Raw genomic sequence first — 22,025 nt, forward strand, 5'->3', positions numbered from 1 at the left:
TGTTAGAAATGATAAGAAAATTATTAATTTAACAATTATATATGTATTTATTTTTTATGTAACATTTTTTGCTTGATATTTACATTCATAAAATTTACTTTCTAATAAAAAAAATAAAAGTTGTATTCTTATTTTAATGGTTCATCAAATGTTTTAAAAATAAAGTCCTACTTATTTTTTGCAACTTAATTTATAAAATCCTTTTTTGTTTACATTGAGCTTTTGTAGGAACTTCTTAAAACCTAGATTTTAGTCTGAGAAAAGAGATTTCTGACATAATGAGCAGGCAAAAAGCAGGTAATTTAAATTCCGAATTAATAAAGTTAGATTGTATCATGTGATGGGAAATTTTAAACTGCCAATAATCTAACCTGTGCTCTGTAAAGCTTGAATGCCTGCTGCTGTGGCAGCTACTTGAGTCACCATTACACCATAGCCAAACTTTTCACACTTACTCACCTAAACAAATAGACAAGAAGTATACACAACATCTTTATAAACCATTCCAACACAAGATGTGTACACAACATCTTTATAAACCATTCCAACACAAGATGTATACACAATATCTTTATAAACCATTCCAACATAAGAAGTATACACAACATCTTTATAAACCATTCCAACACAAGATGTATACACAAACTTTTATAAACCATTCCAACACAAGATGTATACACAATATCTTTATAAACCATTCCAACATAAGAAGTATACACAACATCTTTATAAACCATTCCAACACAAGATGTATACACAACATCTTTATAAACCATTCCAACACAAGATGTATACACAACATCTTTATAAACCATTCCAACACAAGATGTATACACAACATCTTTATAAACCATTCCAACACAAGATGTATACACAACATCTTTATAAACCATTCCAACACAAGATGTATACACAACATCTTTATAAACCATTCCAACACAAGATGTATACACAAACTTTTATAAACCATTCCAACACAAGATGTATACACAACATCTTTATAAACCATTCCAACACAAGATGTATACACAATATCTTTATAAACCATTTCAACACAAGATGTATACACAATATCTTTATAAACCATTCCAACACAAGATGTATACACAATATCTTTATAAACCATTCCAACACAAGTTGTATACATAATATCTTTATAAACCATTCCAACACAAGATGTATACACAATATCTTTATAAACCATTCCAACACAAGTTGTATACATAATATCTTTATAAACCATTCCAACACAAGATGTATACACAACATCTTTATAAACCATTCCAACACAAGAAGTAGGTGCTATGTGCTATAAGGTAAAATATGAATGCAGAAGTTTTATTTGAAAACAGTAATATAAATTAAAATTTTTGCTCTTCTTATTTTAGAAATTACAGATGTTACTTCAAAAGAGAAGATAATTAGGTTCTTAATGGTATGCATATTCTTGTGCTAATCAAGTAATTCATGTTAATTAGAGACTCAAACTTGGCTTAGTTGGTTTTCCTGGCTGATTCAGGCAACCCATTTCATGCTCTAATGGCACTAAGGAAGAAGGATCACTTTTATGAATTTGTCTTAACACAAAAGAATAACAAAGGTGCCTTTATATTTGTGTTTTTGTATTTTTATTAGGTAATGTTTTTGTATTTGTAAATTATGGTTTAGTGTTTTATGTAATATTGCTACTTAACTTTTTGGTCTTTCCTGAATGTGTCTAAATTTAGTGATTTTATTCATACTGTTACTGTAGTCAAATGTGAGTATTTGTTTGTTATAAGTCATATGCCTCTCTTTTGCATCTGTTCTAGTTTCTATACATTTTCTCGAGTTGAGGAGGTTTAAAACAGGGGACACATATACTAATATTAAAAATTAACCTACTTGCAATTTTTTCTCATATCTTGAATACATATAACGAACACATTCATTAAAAGCTCCAGTCTGATGTAAGAGTAATATCCCTTTAGCTGTGCTGGCAAAGTTCAGCAAGTTGTCTTGTAAAGTTGCGCTCCATAAATCCCTGTCAGGAGAGTTGTACAGACTTTAGACTTGATAGATCATACAGTAAGGCATTTTTTAATGAACATAAAAAATAGTAGTTCAAGATAAAGGGAAGAAATCTGAATGAGTAAAGTTTTGTAATAGTGTTTCATAATCACAATCAAAATATTAGCATTAAGTATGCAAGTAAATCTGTAGATTGTTTAGGAGTTGTGAATGCACACTTAAATATTTAATCTAAATATGTTATGCTGTATAAGAAATTAATCAATCTATTTTTTTTCATCATATATTCAAAGTGTAATCTTTTTTTAACTTGATTTCTGGCGTTATATAATCGAACGTTCAATGTGTAATCTTTTCTAAACTTGTATTTTGGTGTTATGTAATCGAATATTCCCTAAGTGAATCTTTCAGTTTGAAATGAGCAATGTGAGATTAAAAAAACAACTGATAAATACAATTACTTATTTAATCAAAGTTATCAAAGAAATTCTATAAATCTGTAAATCCATTTTCATTATTTTTTCTATTTGTTTGTTTACAAAAATTATTTGAATCCTATTACTTATAATTTAGAAAAAAAAAAATTAGTGGGTGGTTCTCCAGTGAAATGTGTAAGGCTAGAGACACTAGCAGACCAAGTCTGACCAACTAACAAAGTGGTTACTTCATTAACTTGATCATATCTACAAAATGGACACACTTGAACACTTACATGTAGGTCTCTTTATCAAGTTTCCCAAAGGAACTAGCTGTGTTTTGTTTCTCCTTCTGTAACTGTTAGAATCAGACAATAAATGAAGCTTCAATAAGATGTATACTGGCTTCAATGGTAAAGCACTTGGTTTCATGGCAGAAGATTATTTTGGATAAAAACCAGAAATTTTACTTAAATATTGAACTGGCTCTTGTTAAGTATTCAACATTTTATGAGTAGGCACAAATTGGCTAAGCAGCCCAAGTACTATTGCTTTAAACCATCAGCCATGGAAACAGGTGAACTTAAGTCCATTTGAATTCTAACCCTTACAATCAAGGAGAAATTCATACTTTACTGTTAAAGTATCATGAAATAAAATTGAAATTTCTAAACATTTCTATGAAATGCTCTGTAAATAAGAATTCTTTTTTGTAATCAGCCTTAATGGCAAATTGCTAAGCATTGTTAAAAATAAATCCAGATGGTAAGGCCACATGATAAGAGGCTGTGAGACAGAAGGCGGATAAGATTAAAAAAAAACCCCACCAAACTATTCAGCTTTATGTAGCTACTACAGAGTAAAGTAAAGTAAGGTTCCCCTTTCAGACCTTGCAATCTATGGGGCAGATGATGTAAAGGTCATCTGTTTCTGTGGCCCATGGTTAAGGAGGGTGTCATGTGGCCAGCTCAATGACCAACCAATACTACTACAGAGTAGAAGTGATACAAAAATTATCATAAGTGAAAATTTAGCAAAAAGTTAAAAGAAAAATTAAGTTGATAATAAAGTTAAAATGAAATGTCAAAAATATTCAAAAGCCATCTGCTTACACTATTCCAAACATCCACTATACACTTGTGTAGCTCATACTGTGATAACAAAAAAAGGCCTTCACAGGTATTGTACAACTGCCGACAAACATAAAGATAAGCTCCAGTGACGGCATTGGAAGGAGCCAATGAAGAGTTAGAGAATTTATTGAGAAGTGCTTTCCTTGTAAACTTTGCTATCAAGTGAGCTGAAGAGGATGATCTAAGGGAGAACAAATATAACATATTCAATTACAATAATATTACTTTAATAATTCAATTAATTTTTTAAAGTTTAATACAAAAAAAAGGAGCCAAAAAAAAAAGACAATTTTGAACTGTTTGAACAGGATTGTAAACAAAAATGAAGAAATAAACTTAAGAGTGAAAATTAATTTTAAGTCTTAAAAACACAATAACATTAAATGAATGTTGTAGTCTGAATCAATAACAGAGAAAAATGATTTCTTGTAAACATAAAATCAGTGATAAAAAATTTTACAAATACAAAATTAGTGAATAGCTGACCATTTAGATTAAAACAGTAGTCTTACTTGTTTTCAGAAAGTAGTTCCTTTCCTTCCCCATAAAGAAGTTGGCGTCTGCCATTAGTGGATGTGGCTATGACACAGAGAATGTCAGCAATATGAAGCAGAGTAGTCTCACTTGGAAGTTGATCCTATGCAGGAAGGTAATGTGTGAAAACATGTGTGCATGTTTAAATGATGTTGATCATTTTTACATAGATGAGTACCAATATTATTTTTAGATAAGATAAATGGGATCTCAACAAACAATTCACTGACAACTGATTCAACATTTGATTCCCCATACAAATGATTCAATGATGACTGTTTCATCAACACTTAGCTCACCAAGTCCAAGAGTTATCCATGAACCATTTTTCAGTAAAGGAATTGTTGGGTGAACCAATTCCTTGGGAAAGAATTGTCATTGAACCAGCTGTCTTTGAACTGATTCTCACTTGTTTACCCCTGTGTTATTGTAGCTACCTAGTGTCAGCTCTATAGTTCCTATCTAGACTACATTCATAAAGAATCATGGGTTACCAATGCATTATGGGCCTACTCATAACCTTGCTGTTATAATCAGAACAAATGGCACCTACTCAGCTACTGGAGAAAAAACATAGTTGATATCATAATGCCACTCATACTTCTACAAATTAAGCTCATGAAGGCTTGGTACAAACTGTAGCACCAGTCTTTTAGATCAATTGCCTTACTAGAAGGATGAATTTTAACTGCCTACAGTTCTTTTTGTCAAGGGCCATTTATATGCTTTTATCCCCTTCACTTGTCAGTAAAATCTGTTTTGAAGGTTTTAGAGAACAATACACACATGATCTGTGAACTCTCAAATGGTGAGAACAGTGGTTGAGAGGCCAAGTATGCTTGGCTTAGCTACCTATGAATGGGACTCGAGGTTCGACACCGGACTCGAGCAGAGTTGTGATTACTGAACACCTAAAGGCAGCACAGAAAAACTTCTCCCAGACTGGTCCACAAATGAGATTGGACCATAGCGCTGTGAGCATGCTATAAGCATGAAAGTAGCGCTATATAAAGCCATAATTTATTTTATAAATTATATTAAATTATATTTTACTTTATTATATAATTTATTTATCCTCTCTGTCTTTTGTCAGGATTAGAATTTCTTTCATTGACAAGCCCATTCATTCATTGATGTCTTCCCATCTCTTCTTTTGTCTAACTCTTTTTTTTCCCTGGTACTGTTCCCTGAAGAAAGATATTTGTGAGCCTTGAGGATCTTGTGAGCTTGTGGCCATAAGTTTTAGCTTGTATTTTTATACTGGTCTTGTTTCAGAATTCAGATTGGTTTTTATATGTGACACATAGAATCCTTCTAAAACATCTAATGGCTATGATCTTCTGAGGCTAGAGTCCAGGATTAATAGTATACAGGAATGTGGCCATAATCTGATTTTTGTGTTTTTGTCTTTCCTAATTTGAAAGTGCTACTGTAGTCATTGCAATTCTGGTCAATAATTCAGATCTGTTTCCTTTAACAACATTTTAAAAACTTTTGACACTTATTCAATTCTGATCTCTATGGTAAAGCCTTGTTTGCTATTGGTCTTACTGTGTGTCTTTTTAGCATTTTTTTGCAAGCCATATGCTGCGGAAGTCATGTCTATGCTCATCACAAAGTCAACTAGCTCTGTTCCTGCCATATGTTAATCACAAAGTCAACTAGCTCTTCCTCTGTTCCTGACATATGTCAATCACAAAATGCAACTTGGTAATTTTTCTCCCACCAATGCTTACAATACCTTAACCTTTAAGAGCATCTTCCTTTATCCTTTCAAGGAAGATATTGAAAAGTGTTGGTAAAAGTAGCAGGCTTGTCTCACTTTATCCCATGTTGCTATAATATAATGTATTGAAATATATACTAAATTTTTAAAATTCTTACTGGAGCCTCATCTAAATACTGTTCCACAGGGCTGAGAAGTTCTTGCATTATTTCATCCTTACAAAAACAAATAGAGCAGATGGTTTCAGTTGAACACAGTGATTTGAGAACCTCTGTAACCAGAGATGATATCCTGTAGGCATCTAGAGCAATAGAAAAAAAAACAGAAGAAAACTCTGCATTTATGTTAAAAAAAGCTTTAGCTGTCAACTTTCAGATTCAGCATATGGAATTTTTACTATGAAAACAGTGCAGACAGGGAAATGATGGGAAGACAACATAAAAGAATGGAGAGGCCTGCCATTGAAAGAGGTTTTATCCAAGGCAAAAGACAGAGGAATGGAGAAAGACACTTTACAAATCTTTTATAGTGCCCAAACAGTCCAACATCCGGGATAGGCAAAGGTGAAACAAAGTTTGTATTTTTTGCAAGAAATCCAATTCCTCAAACCAGCAATCTGAACTTGTTTATTTTAAAAATTCAACATAAAATATCATAACTATCAATTTAAGAATAAGTTTTTAAAAACATTGTTAACTGACAAGCTAGATTCCTTTTCACTATTCCAATAATCAGAAAAATTTTAATGCAGGTAAAAAGAACTTACAAAATAAAAAAACTTGTATTGGAAAGGTTTCCTCCTTATGTCTTTATACTAATGAATTGTCGAACAATAATGTTTAGTTTCTTTTCAACACATCTAGGAATCATCACAGACACTATGAATCTAATTTTATTAGGCAACTAACCCTCTCTTCTCATTTTATCATTAGTAAAATTTAAAAAAAAATCAAATTGTGATGGAGGTTGTAACGCTAGCTCACCTCATTCAGGGCATTCTGATTTAATAGAGAATCTTATCCAGATAATGCAGAAACTATAAGCTGAAGATTTTCCTTTCTAATCAAAGAAGAGCATGAGTTTCAACTGCAAAAGCTAAATATATATAGTGAAGGGTAGACTAGACCAACATTAGATAGGTGTCCATTAAGTTTAATTAATTAATTTTTCTGTCATTTCTGTCTCTGTTACTGCCCAGGCAATGCTGTTCAGCCTCACCATGGCACTTAGATGAAAACTGTCATAAGAAGAGACAATTAGGCTATTAGGGAAATAAAAAAAGAGTCCCCTTTGCACTAGTAGGAATCGAAGAAAGCCCCAACAAACTTATAACTATCAACACATCGTTCCTCAAAGGGCCACTTTTAATGGTGGACACCTGCATGGTTGATGTGGTACATGGAAGGAACATGGGGGAGTTTCATTAGTGTGCTTAGCCTCAGGCCTCACTTCTAATCCAAGCATCCTGGGATATGAGTCATTGTTAATAGGAATGTAATAATTTACATCTGCTTTAATCTTTCCCAGACAGAAGTTTGTTTAGACAGGCAGATCGAGGCCTAGAGTTCCAAGAGTCTTAGACTCAACTCTTAGGACAATTACAAAGAAGTCTCAGTTACTCCACTTTTTTTTTTGATAATTAGAAAGTTCAATGCCAAGGGATTGACATTAGTTAATTTGTTCTATATAGAGGTGTTCATTTGACATTTTTAAGGAAACCTTTAGTGCATCTCTAGTAGTTTTGTGTTAAGCACATTGTAAGGATACTCTATTACATTGTGACCCTAATTTATTTTAGAAAAGTATTTGAAAGAATAATAAAATACATGTCTTTTGCCACATGAAAAGGTATGAGGACTTAAAGAAATCTGTTATATTCTTCTTCTTCTTCTAGCCAGCTTTATTGCTGCTGAGCTGTGAGCTCTTTTGCAGACTGTGCCAAGGAAAAAAAGTGTGCTGTTTTCTTCAGTTGTTCAGCACTGCCGTACAGGGTGTTGGTTATGTTGGGCTGTAGTGAAAGTAGGGTCTGCCTAAGGTGGATTAGGAAGGGGCATTCAAAGAGGATATGGTTTACAGTTTCATAAGGGTGGGTGCAGTGTCTGCAAAAAATCTGTTATATAAATAATGTATTCATTGCTTAAAGTAAGTGGCAAGCCTTTTTAATGTATGATTTGAAAGCTTTAGAAGTCAACTCTGCTCTAATAAATGCTAAAACTGAACCCAGCTCTAAGTAGCTGGAGTCCACCCATCTCTAAAGATAATGCAGAGACCAGCCAGTGCTAATATATAATAGTTGTTAAGAAAGGTGAACGCATTTTCAGTCCATTACAAAATAGCTTCTGTTCAATCATTTGAACTTTACATTTAGTTTGACAGTAAAGGCAACTTTACTACTGAGAAAGGGTATAGTCAGATAATTAGATCATAATATTAAATCTCTAAATGCATTATTCCGATCTTCTGAGCTTTGTATGTGACATCGTTACAAATTTAAATTTGGTATAAAAAGTTAAAATGTTCAAATTATTCATTATTTTGGTAGAAATGTCTATGCATGAAAAAATGTATCATTTATTACATTAGACTTACTAGATTTTTTGTTGGTTGCAATCTCCCCTGTCTCTCTGATTAGAGGAACAAGAGCTTTTAGCAGCTGGAAAACACTCACAGGAGCTGTGAACAAATATATACAAGTTGACCTACATAAATATTTTATGATTGTTGCTTTTTTCAAACTAAGTAATTGTTATAATTTAAAGATAAAAGGAATGCTAGGGTAAATCCTTTGAAAGTTGACACGCTATAGAGTTACCTTGTCTATCTTTGAGTTTGATTGGAAACAGTGCTCTCCCTTTTTCATACAACAAGAGACAACCAATGAAGTGCAAGGAGTGCATCAATAGGATGTACTCCAGCTCCGCCCCAGTGTAGTAGAGTCTCTTGTCTTCTTCCTCTAGTCAAACATAAGATACAATTAACTTAAGAGTCACAAAAACTGAAACATTACTTGAGGACCCAAGGAATTTAAAAAATGTATCAGAATCGCAACTGTTTTAAATGTATAATGGCATCAAGCATAAAAAGACTTATGAAACACTAAAGTGCAGGAAACCCTGCTGGACCAAAGTAAAATGAAGGACATTTGGACCACTTTTTTTTATTAGCAGCTGATGAAGGCCTTGTGATTCAAAAGGCCTTTGATTTAACTTTGGTCAAGCAGGATTTCCTTTATGTATGTTTATTGTATTTTCTATACAGTTGCTCAGCCCTGCAGCAGTAAATCTTGTCATTGTTCAGTCAAGTTAAGTCTGAAAATGAAATGTGTTAGGTAAACACATCATTAACCAACAGGATTCTGAAAATTCTACTTGATAAAAGATGTGTGCTGATAAAAAAAAAATCCACCTACTAATTGATATTTTAGAGAACTCTTCAGAAATCTGAGATAAACTTTCATGTGAGACTCTATGTGTATTTGAAAATCCCATGCAATATTTGACTGATGTTTCCACCTAAAATAGTAAACAATGAGATGACAGTGCTTTTAGTTTGCTAGACACTACTCACACACAAATCTAAAGATTCTTATAAAATATTTGAAGTTTTCCTAATGAAAGATATTAACATGTTTTATTCTTAAATGTAATACAAAATGAAAAAAAGTCTTCAAAAATTAAAACAAAATATGAATAAGTCTTTTTCTCCTGCATTGCAGCATGGACTATTTTAAATATACTACTTTTACGTTTTATACAAATAACAAAAAAACAATAGTAGAACAGTTTCGTTAGATTATGTCACTGTAATCATAGTAACAATATGAATATGACCATAAATTCAAATGTACATTTTAATGAAATGTAGGTTTTAAAATCAATTTAGCAATGGAATGAAAGAAAGCATCAATATCAGGAAAATGAAATACTTAAGAGATATTTTTTTAAAGATATATATCCAGTTTGTCAATACAAGACAAAAACAATAGATTTTTAACTGAGGTAAAGGATAAGATAAGATTTACGGAATATCATTCAGAGTTGTATAACTTTAAAATCTCATGAGATCCAGAGAATATAAATGTTCTGGCAGTATCAAACATCGAAGAATAACCTATTCTTTGGTCAGAAGTAGCATCAGCAGTGAAAACCCTGAAAAAGGGGAAATCAACTGGAGTTGACAACATTCCTGGTGAATTTCTACAGGTTGGAGGAAAAGCCATGATAAACGCACTTCCACAAGATTTCCGCAGCATACGATATGCTAATAAATGCCAAAAACTCAAATTATGACCAATAGCCAACAAGGCTTTAAAAAGGGCATCAGTATTGGAGTTGAAAAGCTGACGATTGTCAGTAGTTTTACTGGCCTGAATTGCACAATCCACAGCAGCACTTGCAAAGCTCGAAACAATATGGAATGATAAAGGCATAGCTTTCAACATCCAAATCAGACTAATGCTCTCCCTGGTAATGGCCAAAGTTTTATATGCTTGAATGTCTTGGACATTGACTGCTGAGCTAGAGTGGAGGATCTTAGCAATGGAATTAAGATGCTACAGAAGGATCCCAGGTATCTCATTTAAAGACCACATCACAAATGAAGAGGTTAGATTAGGATAGTACAGCAATGGGACCCCAGAATGACGTGCTAACTACTGTAAACGAATGCAAGCTAAAACTCACTGGCCATATTACAAGATCTTCAGGGCTCACAAAGACCTTCCTTCAGGGAACAGTACCAGGAAAAAGAAGAAGAGGTAGACAGAGAAAATGATTGGAAGACAACATAAAAAAAATGGAGGGATGTGCCATTGAAAGAAGTTCTATCCAAGGCAAAAGACAGAAAGGAATGGAGAAAGATGGTCGACAAACCTTGTGTGGTGCCCCAATTGTCCAACAGACTTAAGGATAGGTGAAGGTTAAGATCCAGTTTGAAAGTAAAAATATAAATGTGAAATCATAAAAAAAGTATTTATAACGATGAGATTATAATCTTAACCTTAAATATATTTTGTGGGTGGAAAAAAAAAGGCAATTTGTTATTTTAACACTATTGACATTCTGTTCCAAAGTTGAATCTCAGAAATCTTCTTCTGAAATAAAAATAGCTAACTTAGAATGAAAGTTAAAGGCGATGAAAAAAAAAACAAAGAAAAACTTACAATAACTTTATATTGCTTCAAATGTTTTAACAATTCACTTCTGCAGTAATTGCCATGCTGGAATGAAAACAAAGCACAGATTAAACATCAAACAGTGAAACAGATGACAAAAACAGAAAAAAAAGTATACCCCCAAAAAATATGTCTGTATAAGGAATATGTAGAAATAATGTGTTTATGTATAGTAAAAAAAAAAAAAAAAAAAGAAAAGAAAAAGAAAAGAATAATTCCATGCCAATTTGTATTTTGATAACAATCAAGTGGAAAAAATTTAATGAAATGAGTATTTATGCAAAGCTAAGTGCCTGATCCACAGAGTCAGATAAACACAAAAGCTTAGATGCAGCTCAATCTGGATAGCTACTGGCTTCCACAAGGGACAACTGGGAAGTATTTCTGTTACACCGATTCATCACTTACCTTTAGAATTCCAAAACAATTTTACTAACACGGAAGTCAAACATGTACCACCTCTCCCTAATCTAACTGGCAGGATTCTGCTGCTATTATACTTTAATTTGAATATTCAAAGATAATGTCTTTTCAGTTGAGTAATATGATTGTAAGTAAATGAAAATATCTGCATAGGAAACAAAACAAAATATTACCATCCATTTAGTAAACCAGAGAGCTTTTGGGTCCAAGACAGCAACAAAATGCAAGGGCATTAATCTACTCTGTTGTGATGGAGCTGGTTGAAGTGTTATCAAGTTAAGAGTGCTCTGAACAATTTCATCCATGTACGTCAAGGGATAACGTACCCAATAATTTGGTGCTTCCTGTTGGAACTCAACCATCAAACGAAACTGAAATGATTTGTTTAAAAATTTTAAAAAAGGAAAGTTTACAACACATAAATATTTATGTCAACATCAAAAGTATTTACAGCCTTCAAAGTTCATTTTTTTAAAATACAAAATTGAAATTGTATTTTTGTAATTGTTAATCTTAAGCTAGCAGAATATATATAAATAAATATATATATATATATATATATATATATATATATATACAGACCAATAAATTTTTTTTAGATGGTTGAGTTACTGTACTTCATTAAATATATTTTTATTAATGTAAATCACATATTTTGTGATACTTAAAGTACTGGTATATTTTTTAATTGTGAAATAAATATTAAGTGCATTACATTAAAATAAATAATGAAAAGAGGAATCATTTAAAAAAAAAATCTTACAGCCTTGAGGAGCTTGACTGTAAATTTATTAGTGAAGTCTAGCCCTTTGCTAACAAAGTTCATACTAGTTGACTTAAACTGAGTGTTTAAAAAATCAGCTGGTGAATAAAAAAACAAATGAAAGACCCTTTTTAGTTGTAGTGATTATTATAAATATACATATGAAAACCATCATGTCAGTCATATTCAATAAAGCATCGGTCATCTATAAAATTAAGTAACAATATCATATTAACACATTGCTGTTAGTAAACTAATCTATTCATTGTGCAGCAGAAATGGTTGCCTGGTCCTTAGTCATCTTAGTAGAAGAGATGTATAGCTGCCTGGTCATGCAGTATTGGCACTGGACTGTCATTCAGTCATCTCGATGGTTCCAAGTTAATACCCTGCCCACTGTGAGGTTCAGACAAGGAAGTAGATTATCTTCAACTCTAAAGGAACATCCGAAACATTTTACGAAACAAACCTTATTGTGAGCAGCAGATATTTAGTTTTGAGACTAACCTAACACTCATACAAAGCAATAAGGGTCCAGTCAGCATTTGGAAACTTAAAAGACCAAAAAGACTAAACTTGTTAGTCATAACTTACCAAGTAAAACATAAACCTGACTTGTATAGTGTGAGGCATGACTAAATGACTTGGCAATAAACTTAAAACTCAGCTCCTGAAACATATAGGGTAATATTCATGTCAATAAACAATTTAGTTTTCGGTTAGCAAAGAGTAAATCATTATTATTGAGCATTCTTCAAAACACAAACTACTTACTGAGATTTGTTCATCTGGGTCAGCAAGTATGTCCAACAGATTTTTTCTGAGCTGCACCCAGTATTTGTTGTGCACAATTTCGCCTGATATTAACTGATTCAGTTTTTGCATTGCTTCTTTTCTCACCTAAATGAAAAAATATCCCACAAAACACCCAGAGAAAATAATTATATTCACATGATAGAGAAGCATCGATTTAAAACTCTATTGTGTAAGTGAACTTTCTTTTGAAACTAAGCTATGAGCATCATCATCAAGGATGGCTGCCTGGTCGTGTGGACTGTTGTTTGGATTTATCGATGGTCCTGGGTTCAAACCCTGCCCACTCCCATCCTCCATCGTCCTGCGGGAGGTTAGGACTAGGAAGTAAACTATCATTAACTCTGAAGGAACATCCGAAACATATAAAACATTTTACAAACATTTTACAAACAACATCAAACTCTATTTGAGTGAGGGCTTGAGAGGTTCAAATCCTCTCATGCAAAAGCCCTGGACAGAAACCCTGCTGTTTTGCGTAGTGCATATATGTCACCATACAGGTCGATAATTTGTGGTTTCTAAAACCTGTTGAGGTGGAGATCAGCAAGTCTGGGGCTGTCAAAAAGAATATGAGCATCAGCTTCAAAGAAATTTATGTCAAAGACAATGTAATAAAAAAAAGAATGCCATTTAAAAAAACTTATGGTACCCCGTCTAAATAGCGTGGACAAAATAGCGCGAACAAAATAGTGCAGACAAAATAGCGCCGAGAAAATAGCGCAAACAAGATAGCGCTGACAAAATAGTGCAGAAAATAATATATTTTAGTCATTTTGAAAGAAATACTTTAGATATCATAAAATATGAATAGAGCCAATATTTTTTTTGTTTTAAAGTTATAATTTTTTAGTCATTTTGCAGGAAACACTTTAGATATCTTAAAACATAAATAAGGAAAAAACATAATAAGGTAAAACAAATAATTTCAAAATAAAGCATTTATTTACATTATTAAAGTGTACTTCGAAAACACGCAAAGATACTTGTCAAATTTACACTCATACACACACAAACTTTCACAAAGTTAAATTGTAGGAAATGTCACATAGAAATTCCATCAGTGGCTTGTTTCCCTACATTGGCAATATATGCATTTTAATCAAAGGTGAAAAAGGGGAATGATATAAAATTTAAAGTACTCTCGTTCTCTGCAAATATTAATATTGAAAAAGATGGAGACATCAACAAAAATGATGCCCAGGACATTTAATTACCAATAATCCGGTACTTTTATACAAATCATATATTATAAGTCTGCGCTATTTTGTCGGGAAATTTCGCGCTATTTTGTCGGCACTATTTTGTTCGCGCTATTTTGATGGGTCACCAAAACTAATACATTTGACTTTGTGAAAAAAAAGTGAAGCTAAGTCAGCTTGGCAAAATAAAATCAATGTTTTAAGATTTTTGAAGATAAAGTTAATTATCAACATTAGCAAGTTAAGACCAATAGTTTCACTTTTAATAATGCTAAAGAAGTTCATTTAGTCCCATTGTAAATGTATATTCATTTAGAGAAAAAATGAACATTTCAATGCAGATATTTTTTTTAAGTTGCTACGCAATTAGCAAAAAAAAAAAAAAAAGACAACTTACAGATGGGTTTTTGGTTTTGGAAAGATTTTCAGCAATGGTTTTCAAATAGTCTTGGTTAAACAGCATTACACTCCCCTGAAGAAAACAAATTTTTATATCTTTAATTATGGACAAAAGATAAAAAAAAAAAACAACAACTTTGAAACAGAGTCTAAGTGAAACTAAAATTTATTAAAAACAAAAAAAAGCATTCCAGCTAATGCCATTTTTTTTTCGCTTTAGCAATAAATTAACATTCACAAATGAAGACTAACAAAAAAAAAAAAAAAAAAGAATCCAATTATTAAGCTTTAAAATAATTTTACTCTGGTGAGCACTATGATTGGCCTCGTCTTATATTTGTTTACTAGCCTTAACCCTAACCTAAATTTACATTCTCACTTTTCAGTATAGCAAGACTACATGCTTAAATGGTTTTAAATTTCAAAATAAACAAATCATGTGACATATACACATAAAATAAGAAATAAAAGTTTTTTTAAATTGTTAAATATAATGTATATTATGAACACATAAAGCGAGCAGCTATTGTAGCAGTAAAAGAAAAAAATTTGATTTGCATACAAAGTTTGAAAAACTTTTTCTGCATTGTTTCTAAAAGTCTAAAAAGCAGATGAAAATTTCATCAATTCTGGTGCCAATATTAGTTTGGGGGTTAATGCAAAAACAAATGCATTTAGTCTCCTTGGGTAGTTTGAGCTACCTTCTAGTTTCAATTGATTAAAATATATATTTTTTTTTTAATCTTGCTTATATTAAGTGAAATTAAGTGAAATTAGATCACATTTTTTGAATCAACCATGTAATAAATCATCTAAGAGGTTTCAGTGCTGCATTTTCAAAGATATCAAAAAAACAAATGTCTACTTGAGTCGGAATTCAAACCTGAGCAACCAAGATGGGAGGCCTATGGAAGATTTAGTATATTTTCAATATAAAGCAGATTAATTAGTTATGAGTAATTGATTAATTAATTGGTTAATTTCTTTTTTATGGATTCATGTATTGTCAATGACATTGACAAATTGTGCAAAGTTTTAACTTGATGTGGGAATGGGAATAGGAAGAAATAGATTGTAAACGAATTTGATTTAGACAAGACAGATAAAGTGACTAGCTCAGTTAAAAAGAAAACAAACAAAAGAAAAAAAACAGGATTCAAACTGTCATCAAGAATTATTAGCTGAAGCCATAACTACTTGCCCCTAAACAATCCAAATTTGTATTTGACATTTCTTTTTTTTTTTTAAACAAGAAAAAAGCAAGACAATTGATTACAAATAAAAACAATTAACAAGCTAGGGCTATTTTGCAATTATATAATAGTGTGTTTTTAATAGCCAAATGATCAACTATGTAAAAAATGTCCAACTCAAACACACACACACACAAAAACAGAGTATACATTTGTTAAAAGCAATTAAGGATTTTTATTTCTTGTATTTGCTTGAAAAGCTATTTCAGAAGCAAAGTGCTAAGCAATCAATAATATTTATAGATTGACTTACAATAAGTTGAAAATATCATTTGCTAGTAAGGGTTATGCTTTATTTTATTTAAAAATGTTTATAGCATAAATCTTAACAACATCAATCTGTTTGATTAAAAAAAATAACTTTTAAGATAGAATTTTTAATAGGTTTTTTGATGTTCTTTCAGATAAGTTAATTATTACATTCTAGCTCAAACCTCCTACAGAACAGGGAGAAATGACAGAGGTTACGGTTTGAGCTCAGGAGCATCGTGATGACCAGCATGTCTTAACATAGGGATAAAATAGAGTTCACTAGATTTTAATAACATAGCTTTGAGCTGAAAGAAAAAGCCTGTCTTTAACTACCTTTCTAGAAACAAAATTAACTTTTAACTAATACTTTCTGTCCAAACATTAACTTTAAAAATCTTATATCATATATTAAAATAAGATTCACAATATTTCAAGAGTAATAGATTAGATGGGGAAAAAAAGCAAAATATTTAAAAATATGTTATTAAAGAAACAACTTATTATAATTTAAATGCAATACATAAGCCCCACGTCATACTCATCATATTCATTGGTGAATGGATTTCACTCACAAAAATGTCACAGCAAACTGCTATCATTGGATGACTTTAACACATGAGGTGATCAATTAAAATTATCTTACATAAAATAATCTAAAATCTAATTTCTGTACTTTCAATATCTAAAAAAAAATATTGATAGTTGCTTATTCTTCTGGATTATATTTTCTCTGCACAACAATGAACATACATGATTTAATCAAACATATTATTTAAGTGAATTATATATTTAAACTTTTAACTTATTGTACCTAATAAAACACACTATTTATGTGACTACATAACTACTTTCCTACCCTACAAACCTACTCAATACATTAGAAACATACTTATGATACATCTAAAGTTAATGTTTTTGTTTTACCAGCAGAAGTTCTCAGCCCATGTGTTTCATCATCCAAGTGATGTTGATGTTAAAAGAAAGGCACATCTACCGCACACTAAAAAGCTTTTCTAACCTGATCATATAAGCTATTAAATGATGATACCTCCTCATCGTCTGTGATCATTGGGGTCTTTAGTGGATCCACTCCTTCAGCATCTCCACTCAGTCTACCAATGTTAAAACTTTCATTAAAGCTGGCTAAGAGAGTTTCCACAGCATCATTCATATTTTTACCCAGTTTTAATTTGAAATCTGTGAATCTAAGAGAGAAAAAACAACAACATGTTTATCAGTCAAGTTTCTCTTAATTTAGACATTAAGGTCTAGAGAAGAGGATCACAGCAATGGAATAAAGCTGCTGCAAAGACTGCATTACAAATGAAGAGATTAGTGACAGGATTAGTACAGCAATTGGAACCCACGATGACATGCTAACTACTGTCCAAAAACGTTAACTAAAACTCTATGACCATTTACAAGGTCCTCAGGGCTCACAAAGACCTTTCTTCAGGGAATAGTACCAGGAAAAAGAAGAAAAGGCAAACAGAGAAAGAGATGGGAAAATAACATAAAAGAATGGACAGGCCTGACATTGAAAGAGATTCTATCAAAGGCAATAGACAGAGAGATATGGAGAAAGATGGTCAACAAATCTTGTGTGATGCCCCAATGGTAGGGATAGGTGAAGGTTTATATGTGGATAAGTGTAGCATATTCATAACGTTTTGTGTCCAAAATAATAACCGACTGTCATTTCCCAGCAGTCCATTTGAGCAGAACATCCTACAATCCTAAACGAAAATGCCATTCTTTACTATGGCTTGCTAGTCAAAGTCACATTTACCTAAAATTATGGTTTTAAATTTTAAAAAGTGGTGTTCCAACTAAAGGTCCATAATACAGTTGAAATGGTGATTAATGTTTTGCTAGTTGTATGACAATGGTTAATTAAAAGTCAAGCTCAAGGACCAATGGTCAAAAAGAGATATGCTAGACTAAAGGATATCAGAAAATACCATATTGTAAATGCCTCAAACCAGAAGACAATTTCTCTTTCTTTTTTTTTATTTACTGAGACATATCTAGAGCTGCAAGGAATGTAGAGATTGTATAACAGCTTAGTATTGTTTTTACTTTTAATGTGAGGGCTGGAGTAGAAACAAAACTAACTACTGTTGAACAAATAGAGAAGCAAAAGACTTTAACCATTTCTTTTCATACAGAAAAATATTGCAAAAAAATAAATGAATTCATTTAACTTGTAAAGAAACGCTCTAAAAAAAAATGTATCTCTATAAAAAAAAATAGTGTTGTCATTGATTTAATGAAGACTAATTTGTTATATGGAGAAATAAAATTTGATAGCTCCCCAGATCCACTGATCCTCATTTTATATTATGTTCACTGTTCTTAAGTTGATTAATGCCAAGAAAAAACAATCTTCTCTTCAAGAGGGAACACTTGAAACTTTTGTTTAATAAATAATATTAACTAGTAGAAATAAGAATGCAGAACTTTTGAAATTTTTTATATTTATCAATAATAATTAATGTAATAGGCTACTTTTTCAATAAATAACAATAAAAAAAAAACGTACTCCTTAGATTCAATGATACGATCAATAAAACTATTCACTTGACTTTCATGACTATCAATGTGACCTGCCATAGAATTTCTTTCAGGTTCTTCCTCTATAAGAGGACTTAGAATTTCCTCTAACTTTCTTTTCAGTGCTTTTACAAAATCATGTCTACATTTTGGAAGAAAAAAAAAGAGTATACTTATTACACATAAGATCAATTTTCTTTTTCCTAATGGTCTTTAATATATTCAAGTAGGCTTTTCAATGTGTAGATAAAGACAACAAATAAAGCTATTGAATGATGATGCTAATAATAAATCACATGTGAACTATTACTGATTATAAGTAAAGTTCCTCTTCCAGATCTAATGATCTATAGTGCAGATGATGTACGGTTAATCTGTTTTTATGGCCGGCAATGAAAGAGGGTCTCATGCGGCCAGCACAATGACCAACTACTAACTTCCCCAACTAATGTCATAATGTCAGGCTATCATTAGATTTAGGTGGACGCAGGGGCATCCTAAAAATACCAAAGTTCAAAATCTTATTCTTCTCTGAGATTCAAATCAGAGACCCTGGTTTTAAAACAAAGCACTCAGCTAATGTTTCTTCAGCATTGAAGATTATTATACAGGATGGCAGGGAATGGCTGTGGGCAGGGTTTGGGCTTGGGATGTAGATATGTGAATATATATGTGAATATTGTTTAGTATTATGCACAAATTGTAAGACAAATTTCCATATGGACAATAAAGATTATTATTATTGTGTCTAATACTGCAAAAATTACTTGTGAAAGTTTTCATCATTTTCTTCCAAATGAACAAGTCTGTCTTCAGCCTGATCAAATGATTCAGTGTCTCGAATAATAGGTTCCCAGCTAATAATGAGTTCCTTCAAGGATCGTTTGAGATCATCTCCTTCTAGTCCTCGCATTGTCATGGTAGACCAAAATCATGAAGATGAATTTTAAGAAAGATTTACACTACATCAGTGTTATATATAAAGGACCTTGTTAGTGTAGTTGCATGGTCAAGAATATGAGCTGAAAATAATATTAACATTCATTTCTAATTATATCTCATCTAAATTACTATTATATTATAAGACATAAATACGAACAGTGCCAGTCGTAGGCCGATTTTACTGATTGCTCCAAATTTACAATTTACATATAACTATAAGTCGTATTAGTGTACCATACGATTGGCGTAACATTAATTATAAAACCATTGGCACCTATTGCATTTGAGTTGCTTCTTATGCATGTTGTTGTCTAATAAATGTTGATATGATCTTATTAATAGTAATAGTTGTTATTGTATAAACAAAATTAGAATAAGGGGCTCACAAGCATCCATTAAATTGGACCCTGCAAATTGTAAGGCCGGACCTAAATATGAATATTAACTTGATAATCAAGTGCTTATACACTACAGTAAAAATTTGGTAACTTGATAATCAAGTGCTTAAACACTACAGTAAAAATTTGGTAACTTGATAATCAAGTGCTTATACACTACAGTAAAAATTTGGTAACTTGATAATCAAGTGCTTATACACTACAGTAAAAAATTAATTCTAATGTCAAGGCTGTCCTACTGTATGGTTCTGAAACATGGAGAACAACTGAAGCCACAAAAAAAAAAAAAATACAGACCTTCATCAACAGATGCCTGAGAAATATCCTAAAAATACACTGGTATGACAAAGTAGAAAACACCAAACTGTGGGAGATGAGTGGACAGAAAAATATAGAAGTGCAGATCTTAGAGAGGAAGTGGAGATGGATTGGTCACACCCTTAGAAAAGATACCAGCAACAGAGCTAGGCAGGCCATAGAGTGGAACCCCCAGGGAACAAGACGCAGAGGAAGACCAAAAAGAACATGGCGACGCAGTGTACTTGAAGAAGCAGAGAAGACCGGGAAGAGCTGGGACACCATCAAAAAGCTAGCAAGAGACCGTGGAGAGTGGCGTGTTTATGTCGAGGCCCTATGTTCCACGAGGAACTCAAAGGAATGATGATGATGATGATACACTACAGTAAAAAATTGGTAACTTGATAATCAAGTGCTTAAACACTACAGTAAAAATTTGGTAACTTGATAATCAAGTGCTTATACACTACAGTAAAAAATTGGTAACTTGATAATCAAGTGCTTAAACACTACAGTAAAAAATTGGTAACTTGATAATCAAGTGCTTAAACACTACAGTAAAAATTTGGTAACTTGATAATCAAGTGCTTATACACTACAGTAAAAAATTGGTAAGCCTAACTTTAAAATCGTGTTGAACAGAATATAGCTATGTGCATCTTATCAAATACATTTTGAATGTATGCTTAATAAGTTGATCATTCTAGTTGATAAAAAATAAATCAACTGCTTTATTTATAAAGGACATTTTTAATGTTATAAAATAAGTTTAATAAACATTACATTGACATGGCAATGATGATTCAATATCAATTACAATTCAATTCATAATTAATTGGGAATGTAAGGTGACCATGGCATATTTAATATTATTAATAATTATGTCTCATCAACGGTAGCATAGTTAAGCATTTTTATCAATGTAAAAAAAAAAAATAATTATAGGAGGCAATGAAATGAGAACAACATTATTGTCTCTGGATAAAGGTATCCGCCATTTTGACGCTGCCTGTTTCTACGCATAACTTGCCACTTTGTATGCCAGATATAACTTGGGAGAAAAAACATTTTAAAAATACAAATAGAGATCTAGATCAATATTATTGAATTAAATAAATTTAAATCAGTTAAAATTCATTATTACATATTTTAACACATCTCGTATAGTACAGACACAATTTATTACAATTTTATCACATCATTACATCTAATTGTTTTCGCTTTATTAGATCTAGATCTAGTTGATAAAAATTCGCCCTAAAAAATAAATAAAATAAAGTAAATACATAAAAAAAAAAAGGAATAGGTTTGTGGGCCCTCTTTATAGATATGTATCTATCAAAATCAAATGTCATTCTAAATCTAATGTAATATAAAATCACTAGAACTAAAATCTATAGCTAGACAGAGTCTAGATACCAGGTATCATTGACATTTATTTATTAGATGTGCCTCGTTGAACGTGGTTGAGGCGCCAGCGAATCTAGATCTAGATCTAGAATCTACACATTTTTCAGCTATTGAAATTCCATTTATTAAATTTATACAAAAAAAAAAATAGTATAAATAAGGCCTTTTAAAAAAAATAATTTCTAGATTTAAATATAACAAAGAAATCACAATAAGTATCTTCAAAGGGTTAGAAATTTTTTTTTTTTTACTGTTTATGATTTTTTTCCCCTGTGTTTTTATAAACACCAAACAGGTATATTATAAAAGTAGGTCATCTTGCGAATAG

General features: G+C 31.7%; 1 protein-coding gene across 4 annotated transcripts in view; it reads right to left on the minus strand.

Moving 5' to 3' along the window:
• Positions 1 to 21,752, minus strand: part of LOC106067234 (protein broad-minded-like) — a 31,187-nt gene extending 9,435 nt beyond the window's left edge. Inside the window, exons 1-19 of one of the 4 annotated variants that reach the window (XM_056035767.1) lie at positions 21,707 to 21,752; positions 19,418 to 19,672; positions 18,640 to 18,792; positions 17,116 to 17,302; positions 14,591 to 14,665; positions 12,953 to 13,078; positions 12,773 to 12,848; positions 12,179 to 12,276; positions 11,589 to 11,786; positions 10,981 to 11,037; positions 9,229 to 9,331; positions 8,632 to 8,772; positions 8,409 to 8,492; positions 5,978 to 6,120; positions 4,072 to 4,196; positions 3,539 to 3,740; positions 2,723 to 2,784; positions 1,885 to 2,023; positions 372 to 459 (exon numbers count right to left, since the gene is read on the minus strand). In XM_056035767.1, coding sequence (XP_055891742.1) covers positions 372 to 459; positions 1,885 to 2,023; positions 2,723 to 2,784; positions 3,539 to 3,740; positions 4,072 to 4,196; positions 5,978 to 6,120; positions 8,409 to 8,492; positions 8,632 to 8,772; positions 9,229 to 9,331; positions 10,981 to 11,037; positions 11,589 to 11,786; positions 12,179 to 12,276; positions 12,773 to 12,848; positions 12,953 to 13,078; positions 14,591 to 14,665; positions 17,116 to 17,302; positions 18,640 to 18,792; positions 19,418 to 19,569 — 2,209 coding nt within the window. In that variant the 5' untranslated portion in view covers positions 19,570 to 19,672; positions 21,707 to 21,752. Of the gene's footprint in view, positions 1 to 371; positions 460 to 1,884; positions 2,024 to 2,722; positions 2,785 to 3,538; positions 3,741 to 4,071; positions 4,197 to 5,977; positions 6,121 to 8,408; positions 8,493 to 8,631; positions 8,773 to 9,228; positions 9,332 to 10,980; positions 11,038 to 11,588; positions 11,787 to 12,178; positions 12,277 to 12,772; positions 12,849 to 12,952; positions 13,079 to 14,590; positions 14,666 to 17,115; positions 17,303 to 18,639; positions 18,793 to 19,417; positions 19,673 to 21,070; positions 21,220 to 21,254; positions 21,343 to 21,706 lie in introns of those variants that run through there. The other 3 variants (XM_056035768.1, XM_056035765.1, XM_056035766.1) reach the window with 3 other exon arrangements.
• Between the last annotated feature and the right edge of the window lie 273 nt (positions 21,753 to 22,025).

Source organism: Biomphalaria glabrata, chromosome 7 (genome assembly GCF_947242115.1).
Source record: "Biomphalaria glabrata chromosome 7, xgBioGlab47.1, whole genome shotgun sequence".
NCBI classification, from domain to species: Eukaryota; Metazoa; Mollusca; class Gastropoda; family Planorbidae; genus Biomphalaria; species Biomphalaria glabrata.